The sequence below is a fragment of the Arvicanthis niloticus genome, chromosome 6 (assembly GCF_011762505.2).
Source record: "Arvicanthis niloticus isolate mArvNil1 chromosome 6, mArvNil1.pat.X, whole genome shotgun sequence".
NCBI classification, from domain to species: domain Eukaryota; kingdom Metazoa; phylum Chordata; class Mammalia; order Rodentia; family Muridae; genus Arvicanthis; species Arvicanthis niloticus.
The window spans coordinates 15103025-15118837 of record NC_047663.1 but is presented as its reverse complement, the minus strand read 5'-3'; the positions used below and the strand labels follow the sequence as shown (position 1 = coordinate 15118837).

Sequence of the window (15813 nt, the reverse complement as noted above, 5' to 3'; positions counted from 1 at the left end):
ATGCCTGGTCCCAGTGGGTCAGGGCCAGGGCCTCTCTGAGGTCCCAGGCACAGACCAGGGCTGGGGCCCATGACCTTTGGAGGCCGAGACTCAGGTGAGGCGCAGAACGAGAGGCTCTGAGAGGGCTACTCACACTGTCGTTGCTTCCCTTGTTGTCTTCGTACTTGGTTTCTATGTGGATGGAGAATTTCGGCAGGAAGGAACACTGTGGAGAAAAGCAGACTCTGATCAGCATTGTAGTTTCCTTCTGTCTTCAGTGTGGCATGGGGCTGCTTGGCTGACCATTAGGTTGGGAGCACAGGTCTACAGCAGACGCAGTAAGCCATACATCAATAACCACATTCTGTAGGAGAAGCCACCACCATGAACACCATTTCTTCCAATAGTCAGACCAGAGGCAGTAAGCAGTGTTGGAAGGGGTGTGGCCCAGGACATTTCCAAAGGGAATCTGTACTAAGAATCCTGACATGGGCATGGCTGTGTAGACACCTGTTACAGTGGCCAACTCTAGGACTGGGAGCTCACCTGTTGCTCATTCGGGACCTGATCATAACCCATATGTTAAGGTGCATATAAAATTAGGGGGAGAGTGCGGCACAGTACAACCTTGAGAACAGAGATTATTGGTCAGATAGGTATACGTGTGTCATGTATGTGTACATACATGTGTGTGGGCATGCATGTGAACATAGAGATGTTGATGGGTATTTTCCTCAGTCACACTCCACCTTTTGTGTGTGTGTATGAGACAGTGTCTCTCTATGCGGTCCTGAATGTTCTGGAACTCCCTCTGTAGACCAGTCTGGCCTAAAACTCACAGAGATCTAGCTGCCTCTGCCTCCAGTGCTGGTTTTAAGGGTTGTGTGCTGCCTTTGTATCTGCCTGCTTCCATCTTTCCTTACCCCCAGCTGAGATCATGCTAGGTACCTCTGCTCTAGTATTTTGTGTGGGTGCTGGGATCTAAGCACAGATCACCATGCTTGTATAGCAAGTGTTTTACCTAACAAGCAAGCTCCCCAGCCTCTAGAATTTGTTATTTTAATACATAATTTTAAAAGGCTAGTAAGATGACTCAACAGGAAATGTACTTGCCACTCAAGTCTGACGACCTAAGTTCTATCCCTGGAATTCACGGAAAAAAGCCGGATGTGATAACGCAAATCTGTACTCCCAGTCTTTCTATGGCAAACGGGAAGCAGAGGCAAGACTTTTCTGGAAGCTTATGGGCTAGCTAGCCTAGAGTACCCAGCAGAGCAGAAACAGCAAGACAAACCCAGCCTTAAAACAAGGTTGAAGGAAAGACTAGAATTTCAACAGTTGTCTTCTTTTTTTTTTTTTTTTTTTTTTTAAGATTTAATTTATTTCATATATATATGACGAGTACACTGTAGCTGTCTTCAGACATGCCAGAAGAGGGCATCAGATCCCATTACAGATGGTTGTGAGCCACCATGTGGTTGCTGGGAATTGAACTCAGGACCTTTGGAAGAGCAGTCAGTGCTCTTAACCACTGAGCCATCTCTCCAGCCCAACAGTTGTCTTCTTAACCCCTCTCTCTTAACCCATTATGTACTAGTGACATTAGAAAGAATAAATAAATCATCTAGCTAACAATACAGTGTCGAGAGCAGCTCAAGGTGGAATATGCGCTTAGTGTGTGTAAGGTCTTGAGTTTGATCTTTAGAATGGAACTACATATGTACAACTGAGCAAAGTAAGCCATTGGTGAACAGCAGTGACCAGCACGAGGCTGCAGGGTGCCTAGCCAATGTGTGACAGATAGAGGCTCTATGTGCAAGGCTGCTCTAGTGTCTGTGTCTCAGCAGGCTCGATGGTGTCTCTATAAGGTCAGGCAGCCTGAGAAGAGGCTGCTGATGGACTTGGGTGTGCCCAGCTTCCTCCTGGCACCGAGCTGGGCATTATCTTTCTTGGACATCAGAGATGAGCTTGAAGGCTAATGCTTTAAATGACCCAGTGATTTCCCTGGGACCTGCAGGTATTAGATGCAAGAGACGTGGCTTGTTCTGGTCACAGTCCCAAGAGGCTATGTTCTCTGCCCCTGGCATTCTCTGAATGTTTCCAAGTTCTTGGATGCTTGCAAATTCCCCAAGGAGTAAATGCTAATATTATCATCCCTCTTTTCAAGATGAGGAATGGAGCCATAGAGAGGTTAAGTAAATGGCCTACAATCAAAGCTAAGTAGTTGGGTCCCTATATCCATACTTTTAAGTACTATACTCAGTGGTTCTCGAAGCCAGGTGTCCAGTTCAGTGGTAGCAGCAGCATTTTGTAATGTTTCGGCATCTACCCTAGAGCATCTGATTCCAAAAGCCTGCAGGTGGGGTCTAGTAATGTAAGCTGCATAAACCGTCAGGGGCATGCTGGGCATGGTCCAGTAGGGAAACTGGCTTACTTCCCTGTTCATGGGCAGGCATCTACTAATAAAGTAGCCTGCATCTCCTGTGCTCCCTTCCGCTGTAACTACATTCCCCTGTCAACCCAGTTGACCCTAGGCATGCCTGCATAAGAAGTCAAGGATGTACCGTGGCTAATTTCCCTGAAACCACATGCCTTGTGCACCTGGCATCTACCTGCCTGAATCTGAGAGAAGCAATCCAAGCTGTGACTAAAAAAACACAGAGATGACCAATCCCAGTAATTGCCTCCATGGAGGCCTGAGGCGCTGTGGTGATTTATTAACACCTCCCCCGCTGTCTCTCATCCAACCTCTCACTCGGTAACCACTCTGCCCTCACACCCATTTCCAGGGACTTCCAGGGAGAGAGGCTGGTACCCTTGAAGGGCCCCCGACAGAACCTCAATTGACTCATGAGCTCGGGAGACGTCCTTGCGAAGAAACCCTCTTAAAGATAACAAGCCTTTAGGGAAATCAATATTTGTACTTGCAAATCTGTGACTCATCCGAGGGTCAATCCAATGAGGAGCGAGAGAAGGCGGCAAGGCAGGGTGCGAATCGGTCTGTGTCCCCAACCGAAAACTCGTGTGTGTGTGTGTGTGTGTGTGTGTGTGTGTGTATCTTAAGCGTCTGTGTAGACGTGCCCCTGAGTTTCTTCCTCCATCACTTTTCCCCTTTTTGGAGACAAAGTCTCCTGTGTAACCTGAGACTTGCTGATCAACCAGGTTGTGACTTCAGAGCCCCAGGGAATTCTCCTGTTTCCCTAGCGAGGACACCACAGGTGCACCAACACTTCCGGTTTTTGATGCGAGAGTCCGGGATCCAAGTTAAGGTCCTCACGCTAGTGTAGCAAGTATTTAACCAATCAGGTTCTCTCTCCACCCTGTGGTTCCCCCCCTCCCCCCACAAGTTAATCTTCTAAACCACTTATCTAGGTCAAGCAAATAAACTTCAGCGTTTGGGTTTCAAACCCAAATACAAAATGCAAAAAAAAAAAAAAAAAAAAAAAAAAGCTTGTATGCAAATTCACAGGTGTTGCTATTTGGAGTAGAGGAGGGAGGTTGTTTTCCTCTGTCTGCAAGAGGGGGCTGCAGGTGCATCTGCCCTCAGCAAAGCAGCAAGAGAATGATGGGGACCTAAGAAGCCCCATCTAGGGTTGGAGAATTTGGGGGGGAGGGTGGTGAGGTGGGGCTGGGACTAATAATCCCCACTGGGACATCTGATGTCTTCTTCCTGGGTTGCTGGCATATGAGAATCTCTAGGCAAAATCAGAAGGCCCAGGGGGCAAGGGGACACCCGACCAAGGCGGACAGCATGAGTTCAGCTGCCAGAACCCAAATGGTGGGAGAGAAGAACTGACCCCCACAAACTGTCCTCCAACCTCTACAGGTACGCCATGACACACATGTAACATACATGCACCCACACCCACATGCAAACACACTGCATAAGAACCCCGGTAGCAGGCTTCCTCCACGGCCAGGTCTTCAGTTACTTATTTTTGCTCCTTACTCCTTGAGAATCTGAGAAGAACCTCATTCTTTGTCTCCCTATCACAGGATACCACTACGAAAGGAACTGGTGTTCTTGTCAATGACTTGGGCTCAAAAGGGAAATATCTTAACTTTTACTGTCCCCCAGCCTCAGCTATTCCACGTCCAGAATGAGGAAGATCCTTCTCCACCCACTCTGTAGGAAGCTCAGAAGATCACTGATTGTACAAACACTCTCTAGCCTAGTACAAAGTGGCTGTATGGTAAGGAAAACACATTTATACATGTCTTGCCTGGAACCTTGTTTAATTGATTAATTGATTATCTTCTCCCTGTCTCCTTTTCATGACCCCCAAACACAAGAAGTATTTTATTCATGTACACAGTTCGTGTGTGTGTGTATATATACACACTTGTGTGCACACAGGGGCCAGAGGAGGGCATTCTTCTATGTCGATCTACTTTATCTGAACCTGGAGTCTATGTTTTCTAGTTACAGTCACCTGGCTTGTTTCCCAGGTGCTAGGATGCAAACAACCCCCACCCCAATCCCTCCCACCCTGTTCTTGCAGAACAAACTCATCTTTGAGCCTTCATCTCTCTAGCCTGCACTGTCCTAAGTCTTACAGACAAACACCAAGCTTTTTGACTGCTTCTTGCTCCGTCTATAACCAACCCTGTCTCTCTCTCTTCACCATCAAGCAACAGAGATTGCTGGCTCCCCTTCGGCCTCTCTCCTCTTCTCACCCAGTGCAGTCTGGGATGGAGAAGAGAAGCTCAAAGCATTTTTGAGCCAGCATCGCCTTTCCATCCACACCCTGGAGATGCCCTCACTGGCCATATGCCCACATAATTCCTCCATTCTGCACGGCAGCTGGCTTTGCAGTCTCACGCACCCCTGCACCCCAATTTAAGCTGTCCTACCACCCCCTCCTCTCCCTCCTCCAGCACCCCACCCCCATCTCAACCACTTCTGCTTTTCCCAATCACTTTGTAAAGCTACTTCTCAAACCAACACCTCTAATTCCAACTTCCCACAGCTCCAGCTGCTGTGGGCCACCCACCCCAGGCCTACAGACTCAACAACCCCAAAGGTCTGAGCTGAACATGAAGGTTCACCTGGTCTGTTCTCACTCCCTAGAGACATTCAAATGAATGTCTTCACGACATTGATGGCTTCAAACAACAGATGTTTGTTATTGTTTATCTCTGGAGGCTGGAAACCTTCAATCTAGGTACGGACAAGACCACACTCCCTCCTCTAGCACTGGAGAAGCTGTCCTGGGCTCCTCCAGCTTCTGATAGACCAGGCAATCCTGGCTTTGGGGTGTATAAGTGTCACATAACCTTGATATCTGTGTCCCGGCTTCCTCTTTTTTCCTTTCTCTTTTAAAGCAAGATATTATAACTTTCTAAAAATTGTGTGTATGTGTACATGCACACTTAAGTGTGGTGTCTAAGGCAGCAGGGAGAGGATACTGAATTCCCTGGAGTTGGTGTTGAAGGTGGTTGTGAGGTGCCCAATGTGAACGGTGGGAACTAAACTTGGGTTCCCTGCACAAGCAAAACACGTTTTTAATCACGAAAACGTTTCTCCAGACATTTCTCTTTTCTCTTTTCCTAGAATTGGGGTGGCAACCCAGGGCCTTATGTATGCTAAGAATTCATTCTAATCTGAGCTATATATATGGGGGTTAGAGGACGGCTTGTGGGAATTGATTCTGTCTTTTTACCCATATCAGTCCTCCTGGGGATCTAATTCATGTCACTAAGATGGTCACAGGCACCTTTATCCTCTGAGCCATCCTGCCTGCCCCACCAGGCCACATTTTACTTTCCATTTGACACAGAGGCTCACTGAGTTACTTAGAGCAGCCACAAACTCATTCTACAGCCCAGACAGGCCTCCCAGGTACCTGCAGGTGTTCTGAGCTGTGGATGTGGCAGCACAATCTGGGCCCAGTCACCATTCTCACTGCCTGTAGCTGCCAGGCTTTGTGCACACGGTTCTCCCAAGGAAATCCCAGCCAGAGACCATCTCAGACTCAGTCGCCACTTCTGAATGACTGACATCCGTCTGCCTGTCCCACCATATATATCATGCTGCCCATGTCAGCCTCCCAGCCATGACGATCTTTGACATCATTTTACTGCTATTGGAGAGGGCATACATCAGTCACCCCACTTAGTGCTCTTCAGAATACTAGCTGCATATTCAACTTACCTTAGTAATACTTTCTATGATTTAGTATTTTTCCACAGCTAGGACTATATCACTAGCTCCATCCATGGGGGAAGAGGATAAACCTTCACCTACCAACCCTGGACTCTCTTAAAATTTGCATCATCTCCTAAAAACATGGATGTGTTTCCTTGGATGAGAAGGACTCCAGGTCACTGAGGGACCTGTCACGAGGGAGAAGACATCAGGGACCCTGATACAGCCATACGTGAACCTGCTGTGAGAAGAGTGATACCAGCAGCTGAGCCATTGTCTACAGCAGATAGAAGTCTAAGGGATCTGGGAGATTTCTGAGCTTTCTAAGAGTCATTCGGGAGTAGAGAGTGCATCAAGTGACCTACACCACTAAGTAAAAACTCTAAAGTCGCAGTGGACAGCGTTCTAAGATGGCCTCAGAGCCACAGGCACCTGTCCTTCCATTCTCAGAATACAAGGGGCTGGCTGGGCTTCAAAGATGATATCTGAGGAGATGTGTCTTACCTGTGGCCCACAGGCTGCATGCACCCCAGGATAGATATGACTCTGGCTCAACTCAGATGACAATGTGTGGAGTCTCTGATCACCAGTCCTGAGATTTAATCTGTGTACCGAAGACTATATTTGTTTGTTTGTTCATTTGGACAGGATTTCACTAAGTAGCCCATGCTATCCTGACGGCCTCAGCTTCCCAAAGCTGGGAGTATAGCCTTGAAGGGAGAGTGTGAACTCAGTCCTTTGGTCATTGGGAAGTGAAGGACTAAGAGCAAAGGGGAACTCAGAAGGCTGGATGAAATGCAAGCCATGGCTGACACTTCAGTTTCAACCCAGCCAAGAACTCAGCTAACCTAGGCACACATTCCTACTCCTGTGGAGACAGTAAGATAATAAACTAATGATGTTTGCATAAGTTTCCTGGGACACCTGCCCATGGCAATGGAAGAGCCTGCCTACTGCTCCCTTCCAGACAGCCCCTCGGGCTCTCATCCATGGAAGTGTGACTCACTTTGAGGTTTGAACACACCCAGGGGACCCCATGCTCCTCCCGACTTAGTCATCCAACCTACAAGGACTTTGTCAATGTCCACTGCTTATGGCCCACTGACAGCAGGAAGCTTGCCCCCAGCTGCTGCCCACATCCAGAAATGTGCATCTTGCACACATGGAGGAAGGATGGTGTTGTGTTAGAAACAAGATCCATGTTTGGAGGGAAATAGATGTTTGTTCAAGCCCCAGGTTCTTTGCTTATGAACTTGGTGCTATTCTGCAAATGCCTTCATCAGTCTGAGCTTAAACATCCTCAACTATATACATGGAGACGGCATCAGCATCATAGCTATTCAGCAAAGATTAAAGGGGACAGTGAATGTCTGAGGATAGGCGTTTTCTGGTGGAAGAGGCTTGGGGTGGCATTGGCCAGTTCCCTGTACTGCTATCTACAGGACTCCCAGAGCAGTGTGGAGGAGCAAACAGAGCGGGAGTAGAAAGAGACCTGGCACTATGAACTCATGAGAGAACAAGATGAAGCCTTGGTCTTGCTGGAGTAGTTACCACAGGCTGAACCTGACTGGTCCTTCCCACTACACAAATGGTAGCCTGCCCTGCTACTGTGGATACTTGCATCCTGCTGCCTGACCACTTCATGCAGAGAAACAAAAGTCCCACCAGGGGCCTTTCTGTCTCCTATATATAAAGACTAATATGGCCACTACCAGTTCATTCAGTTTACAAAACCCAAGGCTCAAAGTTACAATAGCATTGAAAAAGAAAGTAAATGTAGCAACTGGGAACCCCAGGAGGCAGGTGTGAGGATTCTGCTTACAGACATTCCTGGGGGCTTTTCCTCTCCCCAGAACAGCACCAAGGCCATCAAGAAGCCAGGGCAACAGGACAGATGCTGTCTCATCACTATATTTTTCCCCAAGAAAAATGGCACCGGGGTCCTCACCATCTGCTCTCTGCCACCACCACTGGCTTTGTGTGCCGTATCTGTGCCTGGTTAATTGGCAATCCATCCCATTGGAATCTATTGAGTTAAACCTCCCATTGAAATGTGATCATACAGTACTGGCAAAATCTCCAGCAGAAAGACCTAGCATATACACAGGATGATTCTCTGTTGAACACTGGGAAAAAAAAAAAAAAAGAAAAAAAAAAAGAAACTATTTGAAGTTTTGAGAGGCGATGAGGGAGGGAGGGAAACGTGAGGCGTCTGGGCCTCTGCAAGAATAATTTCCAGACAGGAGCCCTCCCAGGTTCACTGTCGGGAACTGCGAGCAGCCTGTACCGAATGCAAGGTGGAGCTGCACCCCCAATCCACTACAGACGCGCTCTGGAAGAAACGAAAGAGCTATTTTTGGTCCTGTGATTGATTAGGGTTGCTATGGTGATAAGAAACACTTAGAGAACAAAACTACATGTAAGCAAACTGACGTCTTAAAGAGAAAGGGGCAAACACTCATAGGAATGTCAGAGTCTACCTGAGGGGTGGGGGGAACCCTTGCTGTAGATGCCACCTCTGGCACAGCAAGAATATAGTGGCTTTGGGGACAAGTCCAAAGGTCTCCAGGGCCCTTGACCTTCAGAAGCAGGGAGTGGCCAAATTTCTGGAACCACAGAGACCATTCAGTTCAAAGATTGTCACTGAGGGTGCAATATTCCTCTGGCATGTGGCTTAGCGCTGACATGCTGTAAGCTTGGGCACTTCCTAGCAAAAAATACAATTAAGATTTTTCATGAAAGCTTAATTCTATTAATACATGATGGAGCCTCATCTGCTGGTCCCGAAAAACACAGCTTCTGGGGCTTTCTCTGATGACTTTCCTCTAGATAATTGTTGTTGTTTTTTCAGGGGCTGAGATGTGGGTTAGTTAGCTCAGTGGTAGAGCGCATGATTTGTGTGTGTGAGGTGGTAGAGCACATGTTTGGCATGTTGACACCCTGGCTTCCATCCACAGCACCAAAAGAAGAAACTAACTTCCTTATTACAATGGATGCATAGCAGGGACACTTGTTAATGATGCCCAGTATGTCTTGAGTTGTGCAACCACATCTCATTTCAAGATGGCTTCATCATCCTTGGAGAAACTCTGCACCTAAGGGCACTCACTCACTTGCCAGTTCCTGCCTCCCCCCAGCACCATACCAGAAGCTACTGCTGCTCCGTGGGTTCTATGTTTAATCAGCTCATACAAACTGAATACAACATGTGGCCTTTTGTGTTTAGTCTCTTTCACATGGCACCATGTAACAGCACCTCATCCTTTTTTCCTGGCACAGTTGTATTCTACTATATGGATATACCACAATTAATTTCTCCATTCATCAGTTGCTGGGCTGAATTTGTCATTGTATGCTTCCATCTCAAGTTCTGGGATTACAGTCGCACAGATGTGCCCTACCCATTTCCCTCACTCCTACCTTTTGGCTCTTATAAACAATGGCATTGTGAGTACTCTTGCACCAGTTTCTGTGTGGGTATGGGTTTTCATTTCTCTTGGGTAGATATCTAGAATGGAAATGTTGAACTAGGCAGCAAAGTAACTCTACGCGTAATCTTTTGGGAAGTGGTCAGGTGACTCCAAAGGTCACCAGTAGTGTGAAGGTTCTGATGACCATACCCTCTCTTCAACACTTGTTATTATCCAGGTGCATCCTGACTATAAGAAGTCCAGAAGTGTCTATGAAAAACAATGGTGATCTAGGGTAGACACAGTAAATGTTCCACCCAGGACCTAACACTGAGGCAAACCCAACAGTCTATGTACCTATTCTCAAGTATTATCTGAAATAATTGACATCCTTGAACTCATTAAATAATTCTTTAGTTCCCATCTAATCCCAACTCAACAAAGAAGCAAGGATCCAGCAAGGCCCAGTAGTGTGCTCAGAATGAAAGGCAAACAAGGGAGGGGTTGAGACTCAACCCAGGTTGTGTGCTGCCTCTCTGGGGTAAGCACATACACCATCACTCTTCTAAGTGGCTTCTTTAGAATTCAGAGGGGGCCCAGTGTTTGGGCAACTGGGGGCTGCAGCTGGTGTGGCTCAGCTTCTCAGTGTGTCCTGCAGCCACTACATGCAAAACCTCCCCCAAATTCTCATAACCTTTGTGTACTTTGACCTGCAGGGCTGCACATCCTAACTGGCACTGTGACACAGCTGAAGAAAGCATGTGTGTGGCAGGCTCGAGAGGTACTCGCTCCATTGGTACTGTCCTCTCACACGTCAGCCTCAATCGGGACAATTTAGGGCAAGAAGGGATCAGAGAGGGATGTGACAGTTCAGTAGAATTCAAAGCACTTTTGAGTCTATTGTAATTATTGTTAGTTTTTTGAGACAGTGCCTCAAGTAACCCAGGTTGAGTTGGAACTTGCTACAGAACCAAGGATGACCTTGAACTGTTAATCCTCCCAATTTTCTCAAAAGGCCTTAGTTAAAATCATCATGCTATCTCTTCAGTCACCAGCCTGAATCTTCTCTTATCTGAGATCAGAACTTTACCAGGGAGTCAAGAGATTTAAGAAGCCTCTCTTGGGGTCAGGAAGTATTTATAGACTTAAAAAAAAAAAAAAAAAAAAAAAAAAGCATTTCCTTTAACTTTTATCTGCAGCCCAATTTGTTCCTTGCTACCCTGTCCTGGCAGAGTATGATGCGTATCAATGGACATAAAACTTCACAAGGACTCAGGATCGTCCCTCTCAGGGAGTCCCCTGACCATGGCGATGATTGCCTGGTACTGTAGATACACTGTCAATCAATGTCATCCAGGTCAGACAGGGAATTTCAACTTGAGCCTATGTGGAGACCAGTGGTGGGAAGGAACCCTTAGGTATCATTCTTCAGAAACTATCCCTGGTCTCTCACTTGTCTGGAGCTCACAAAGTAGGCTAGACTAGCTGGCCAGTGAGTCCCAGTGAGCCCCACTAAGCTACCAGCCTCCGATTCCCCAGTGCTAGAATTATAAACGTACATTTTATAAACCGCCAGGCTTCTTCGTGGGTGCCAGAGTTCAAACTCCAGTGCTCTTGTTTGCATGGCAAGTACTCTATGGGATGAGTCATATCCCCGAGCCTCATCTCCCCATGGCCCCATCCCCCAAACCTTTTCTTCCCAACTCTCTCCCCTCATTCTCCTAATTCCCTCCACTCCCCTCTCCGATTCCAACCTGGCTGACTTGGAACCCCACACAACTAGACTGGCCTCAAACTTGCTTCTCAAGTGGTAGGATTGCATGTGTAAGCCACTGTGTCTGGCTTTGAGAGTAGATCTTAAGTTAATCTCCCACTTCAAATAGCTTTATCTTCAATTATCTGGGCTTTTTTTTTTTTTTTTTTTGGTTTTGTTTGTTTGTTTGTTTGTTTTTAAACACACAGTCTCTCTACATAATCCTTGCTGTCCTGGAACTAGCTATGCAGACCAGGCTGGCTTTGAACTCACAGATATCCACCTGCCTCTGCCTCCTGAGTGCTGGGAGTGAAGACATTTTCTTTTAGCATTCTATGCTGAAAGAAATTTTAGAAGGTAAAATAAGAACTTCTCCTTAGTGTATGGAAGTCTTTAAAACACACACACACACACACACACACACACACACACACACACAGTCCTAAGGAGTCATGTGGTCCCCTGGTCCCCTGTGCCTCATCTGCTCAGAATCTCCACAATCATGCAGTCTGGGTTCTGAGGGCCATGTGTGACAGCCCCTACATAGGGTCTGTGGTCATGCTGAAAGGGCAGTTGGGAGGGGACTGCAGAGATGCTAGTTCTGGAAAAGCATCTTCAGAACTCAAGTGGGAAAAAAAATAAGTAAAAGACTTGTAAAGCAGAGAGGACAAGACAAAGAATCGCACAGAAATAAAATGAAGAGGATGAATCAGAGTGACTCCCCAAATATACGCTGCACAGGAAGATGCACGTGGCCAAGAAGAATGGAGGGGTCTGAAAGAAGTGGAGGAGGGTGAGAGGAAGTGAGTACGAGCCGGAAAGAGCTGGAAACAGCTGCCTGTCTCCCAGCCCACGGCAAGGAAATACACTTTGGGCTTTCTGCGTTACCGCCAGCCGCACCCTACACACAGCTCAGTTCATTCATTCAGTCAGTCACTGATAGAGCCTCTTGCCATCCTCTCTCAAGCACGGAATAAGTAACTCACTGGAGAAGCAAGGGCAGGAGGGAGATGGAGCTAAATGCATGAATGAAAGCAAGCTTTCTGAATGGAGCATGAGCTGCTCTCGGCACTTCTAGGGCAAGGAAATGAAATTCAGGCTCATACAATCTGGTGTAGGCTTGTTATATCAGAGGGTGTGCATGCACACAGGAAAGGCAAGGCAAGGATTTAAAGAGATAGGCTGACTGACCCCAGGAGCCCTAGACTGTGTAAGTAACAGATAGGAAAAGAGTTACAACGGGTCCTCAAATACAGGCACAGTAGGTAGGAGACATTAAGATGGTACACAGGGGCTGGTCATGGCTCAACAGTAAGAGTGTCTGCCAGGATGAAGAGCTCAGTACAGATGCCCAGCATCCACATACAATGCCAGATGTGCTTCCTTGCACACCTGCAACACCAGCACTGCAGGGACAGATGGGCAGTCACTGGGACTTATAACTTATAAGTCCAGAGTCAGGTTCAGAGAGAGACCCTGTCTCAAGGGAATAACATGGGGACTGACAGGATAGGAAACCTACACCCTCCTCACTCACTCACTCACTCACTCGCGAGTGTGCGCGCGCGCACACACACACATGTGCGCATGAGTGCGCACAAGCTTGAGTGTATGCATGCACACAAACACACAAAAATGGACAAAGAAAACCAAAACTTTCATGTCATCAAGGTGAAAGTAAGCAGAGAAGAAAAGATGTATTTCCTAATAAGACTATTGAGGAGTCCTTTAAAAGCGTTCTTTCTGGAGCTAGTGAGAGGTTCAGTGGGCACAGGTGCTACCTAAAAATCTGAGTTCGGTCCCCAGGACCCATATGGTGGAAGGAGAGAACCAACTGCTGCCAGCTGTCCTCTGGTCTCTAGATGCTATGTGTGCCATAGCATGTACTCACAAAGAAATACGTGAAATAAAACTTTATAAACAAAACAGTACTCCGTGCACACCCTCCCCCCACCCCAATGTCCTGTGTCCTGTCTTCTTGAATGGACAACACAAGACAGTTCTACACTGTTATAGCAGATGCTGGGATACTGGGATCTATCATCTGCTCTCCCCCCACTCCTCCCCTCCAACCACAGTGGCTGAATTAATGTTCTCTGGGCTCACAAGTTACAGAAGCAGCTGCTCAGGGCTCCTACTTGCGAGGCGCTGGGTGGCCAGCTGCTGGACTGGGAGACTGAGGCCTCCCCAGCGTCATGGCTTGTGGGAATCTTCTGCTTACAGCTGGTTGATCCTTACAGACACCTTTCACTTGGATACTGTTGCCATTTGGAAGTCGAATGTCCCTAAAAGACCTAGCATTAAGGACTAGCAGTGTGACTGGGGATGTGTCCTAATGGGAGGATTAGAGGCAATTGCAGGTGTACCCTTAAAGTGGAGAGTGCCGCCCTGGTCTCTTCCTTTCTTTTGTGTCCTGGCCATGAAACAAGGAATTTTCCTCTGATCTGCACATACCCACTGTGATGTACTATCTTACTATAGGACCAAAAAATGACAAGGCTGAAATCTATGAAAATGAGAACTAAATTAAACCTTTACCTCCCTCTTCTATAAGCCAATTTGTCTCAGGTATTTTGTCACAGTATTGGGAAGCTAACACAAACATATCTAAATGCATAGAGCTCACATTTCAACCCAATGCTACCTTTACTATGTGACTTAATGCATTGATTTGCTTAAAAAGAAATCTATCCAGGATCCATACCACCTGAATCTAACAATACCAAAACATTTCAAAATTGTTGGGCACTCTTTAAAAAAAAAAATCAAAAAACAAAATTAAAGTCTTGGTATCTAAGTAATAATTATCTACAGACAAGATATTAGCTTTACTGAAACAGAGAAGGCAATATTTACTTGGTTAGAACTGATCCAGTAGCCTATGTAGCAATAATAATAGCTCCAAGAGAAGCTTCTAGAACTCACCTCAGCCTTGCAATTACAAAGTTCCATGGATAAATAAATATATGTGGGAGTGTTACAGATTGCAGGTCCCTTTGAATCAAAGGCTGCAAGAACTTTCACAACGGAGAAGCCCGTTCATCTCTTCTCTTACCCAATTGGTTGTGTGCCTTCTTATTTTGGTTATCTTTTGAGGGTCTTGTTTTCTCGGGACAAGCTTCCCCCACCCCCGTAGCCATTGCTGTAATGGTATTCATACCCACTTAATTATGTACACCAAGCTAACCTTGAACCCATGGTAATCTTCCTCAGCCTCCGGAGCGCTGGGACTACAGGTGTGAGCCACCACCATGTGGTCCTCTCTGTGTCATCTTGTCACTATGAATGGTTCTGTTACCACCTAAAGTCTCTGAACCCCCTCAGGCCATTTGCAGAAGAAATCTGATTCTATTTATGACATCTGTTTCATGCCATGATTTGTGTTTTCACTTCTATCTTGGCTGTGAAGGTCAGTCTTCAGTTCTGTGCCCACCTCTGTCTTGCTTATCAATGACAAGAGGGTTCTTAACTCAGTGTGGCCAGTAACATCTACATCTACAGACCATTTGTCTCTCCTCTTCTGCCTCTTCCTCTTCTTTGTTGGGTTCTTCCTTCTCCATTCTCCTTCCCACATCTTTTTTTCTTTCCTGTTTTTGAGACAAGGTCTCCTTATGTACCTACTAGTCTTAGTTACTTTTGTATTGTATCACTGTGATAAAGTGACCACAGAAATAATTCACAGGAGAGACTTATCTTGGCTCCCGGTTTTAGAAAGCTCAGTCTGCCATAGAAAAGAAGACATGGCAGGCAGAACAGTTCAGATGATGGTGCTAGGAGCATGTAGCAGAGACTGTTCACAAAGTTAGGGGTTAGGATGCAGAGACAGGGTATAGTAGGTTTTGGGTGTAACATGTAGAGGTCTACTTCTGGTGACCCACTTCTGCTAGATAGGCCTACCTTTTAAAGGTTATCCCCAAATAGAACCAAATAGTACACTCTGTATTCAAACTACAACAGTAGCCCAGGCTGCCTCAGTCTCTCGAGTCGAGTGCTATAGGGCCTACCATGGTGAACCCATACATGGTCCTATTCCTAAAAAAGGGACATCTACTTATTCATCCAAAACTGTGCACAGCACTGGATAATTAGGGTTAACTGTGAAACAGAGATGAAAGTAATTTTCTTCATCAGCTAACCATGTCTCCGTGACCCCTGAGAAGGGACACTTTGGAGACCTTTATTCTTTTCGATTCCCTAGCTGGCCAGATGGTTCTCTAATTTCCTTCCAAATAAGTCAGCCAGTCCTCGAGGTCTGGTACAATAAACACGTCCTTCCCCAGCCTTGTCCCTGGTTCTGTCATTATGTAATTTAGTAGTTTATATGACACTCTGGCTGGGACGCCAAGGCAGGTGTGGGAGGGATCTGTCTCCATGGTGCCATTCTGGGCAGGAGAGCCTGTCTTCTCCTTGAGTAATTGGTGACTGACTCAGCTGCGGCCATACCTCACTCACCTGCGTAGGGTTTGTCTAGGCTAACCCTAAGCCTCACAGCGACACAGCACAGCTTGGGGAATCCCAAGAGT

General features: G+C 46.6%; 1 protein-coding gene across 1 annotated transcript in view; it reads right to left on the bottom strand.

Moving 5' to 3' along the window:
• Pitpnc1 (phosphatidylinositol transfer protein cytoplasmic 1) overlaps window positions 1–15813 on the bottom strand; it is a 261209-nt gene that overhangs the window by 88871 nt on the left and 156525 nt on the right. Inside the window, exon 5 of the mRNA XM_034505249.2 lies at window positions 134–205. Coding sequence (XP_034361140.1) covers window positions 134–205 — 72 coding nt within the window. The remainder of the gene's footprint in view (window positions 1–133; window positions 206–15813) is intronic.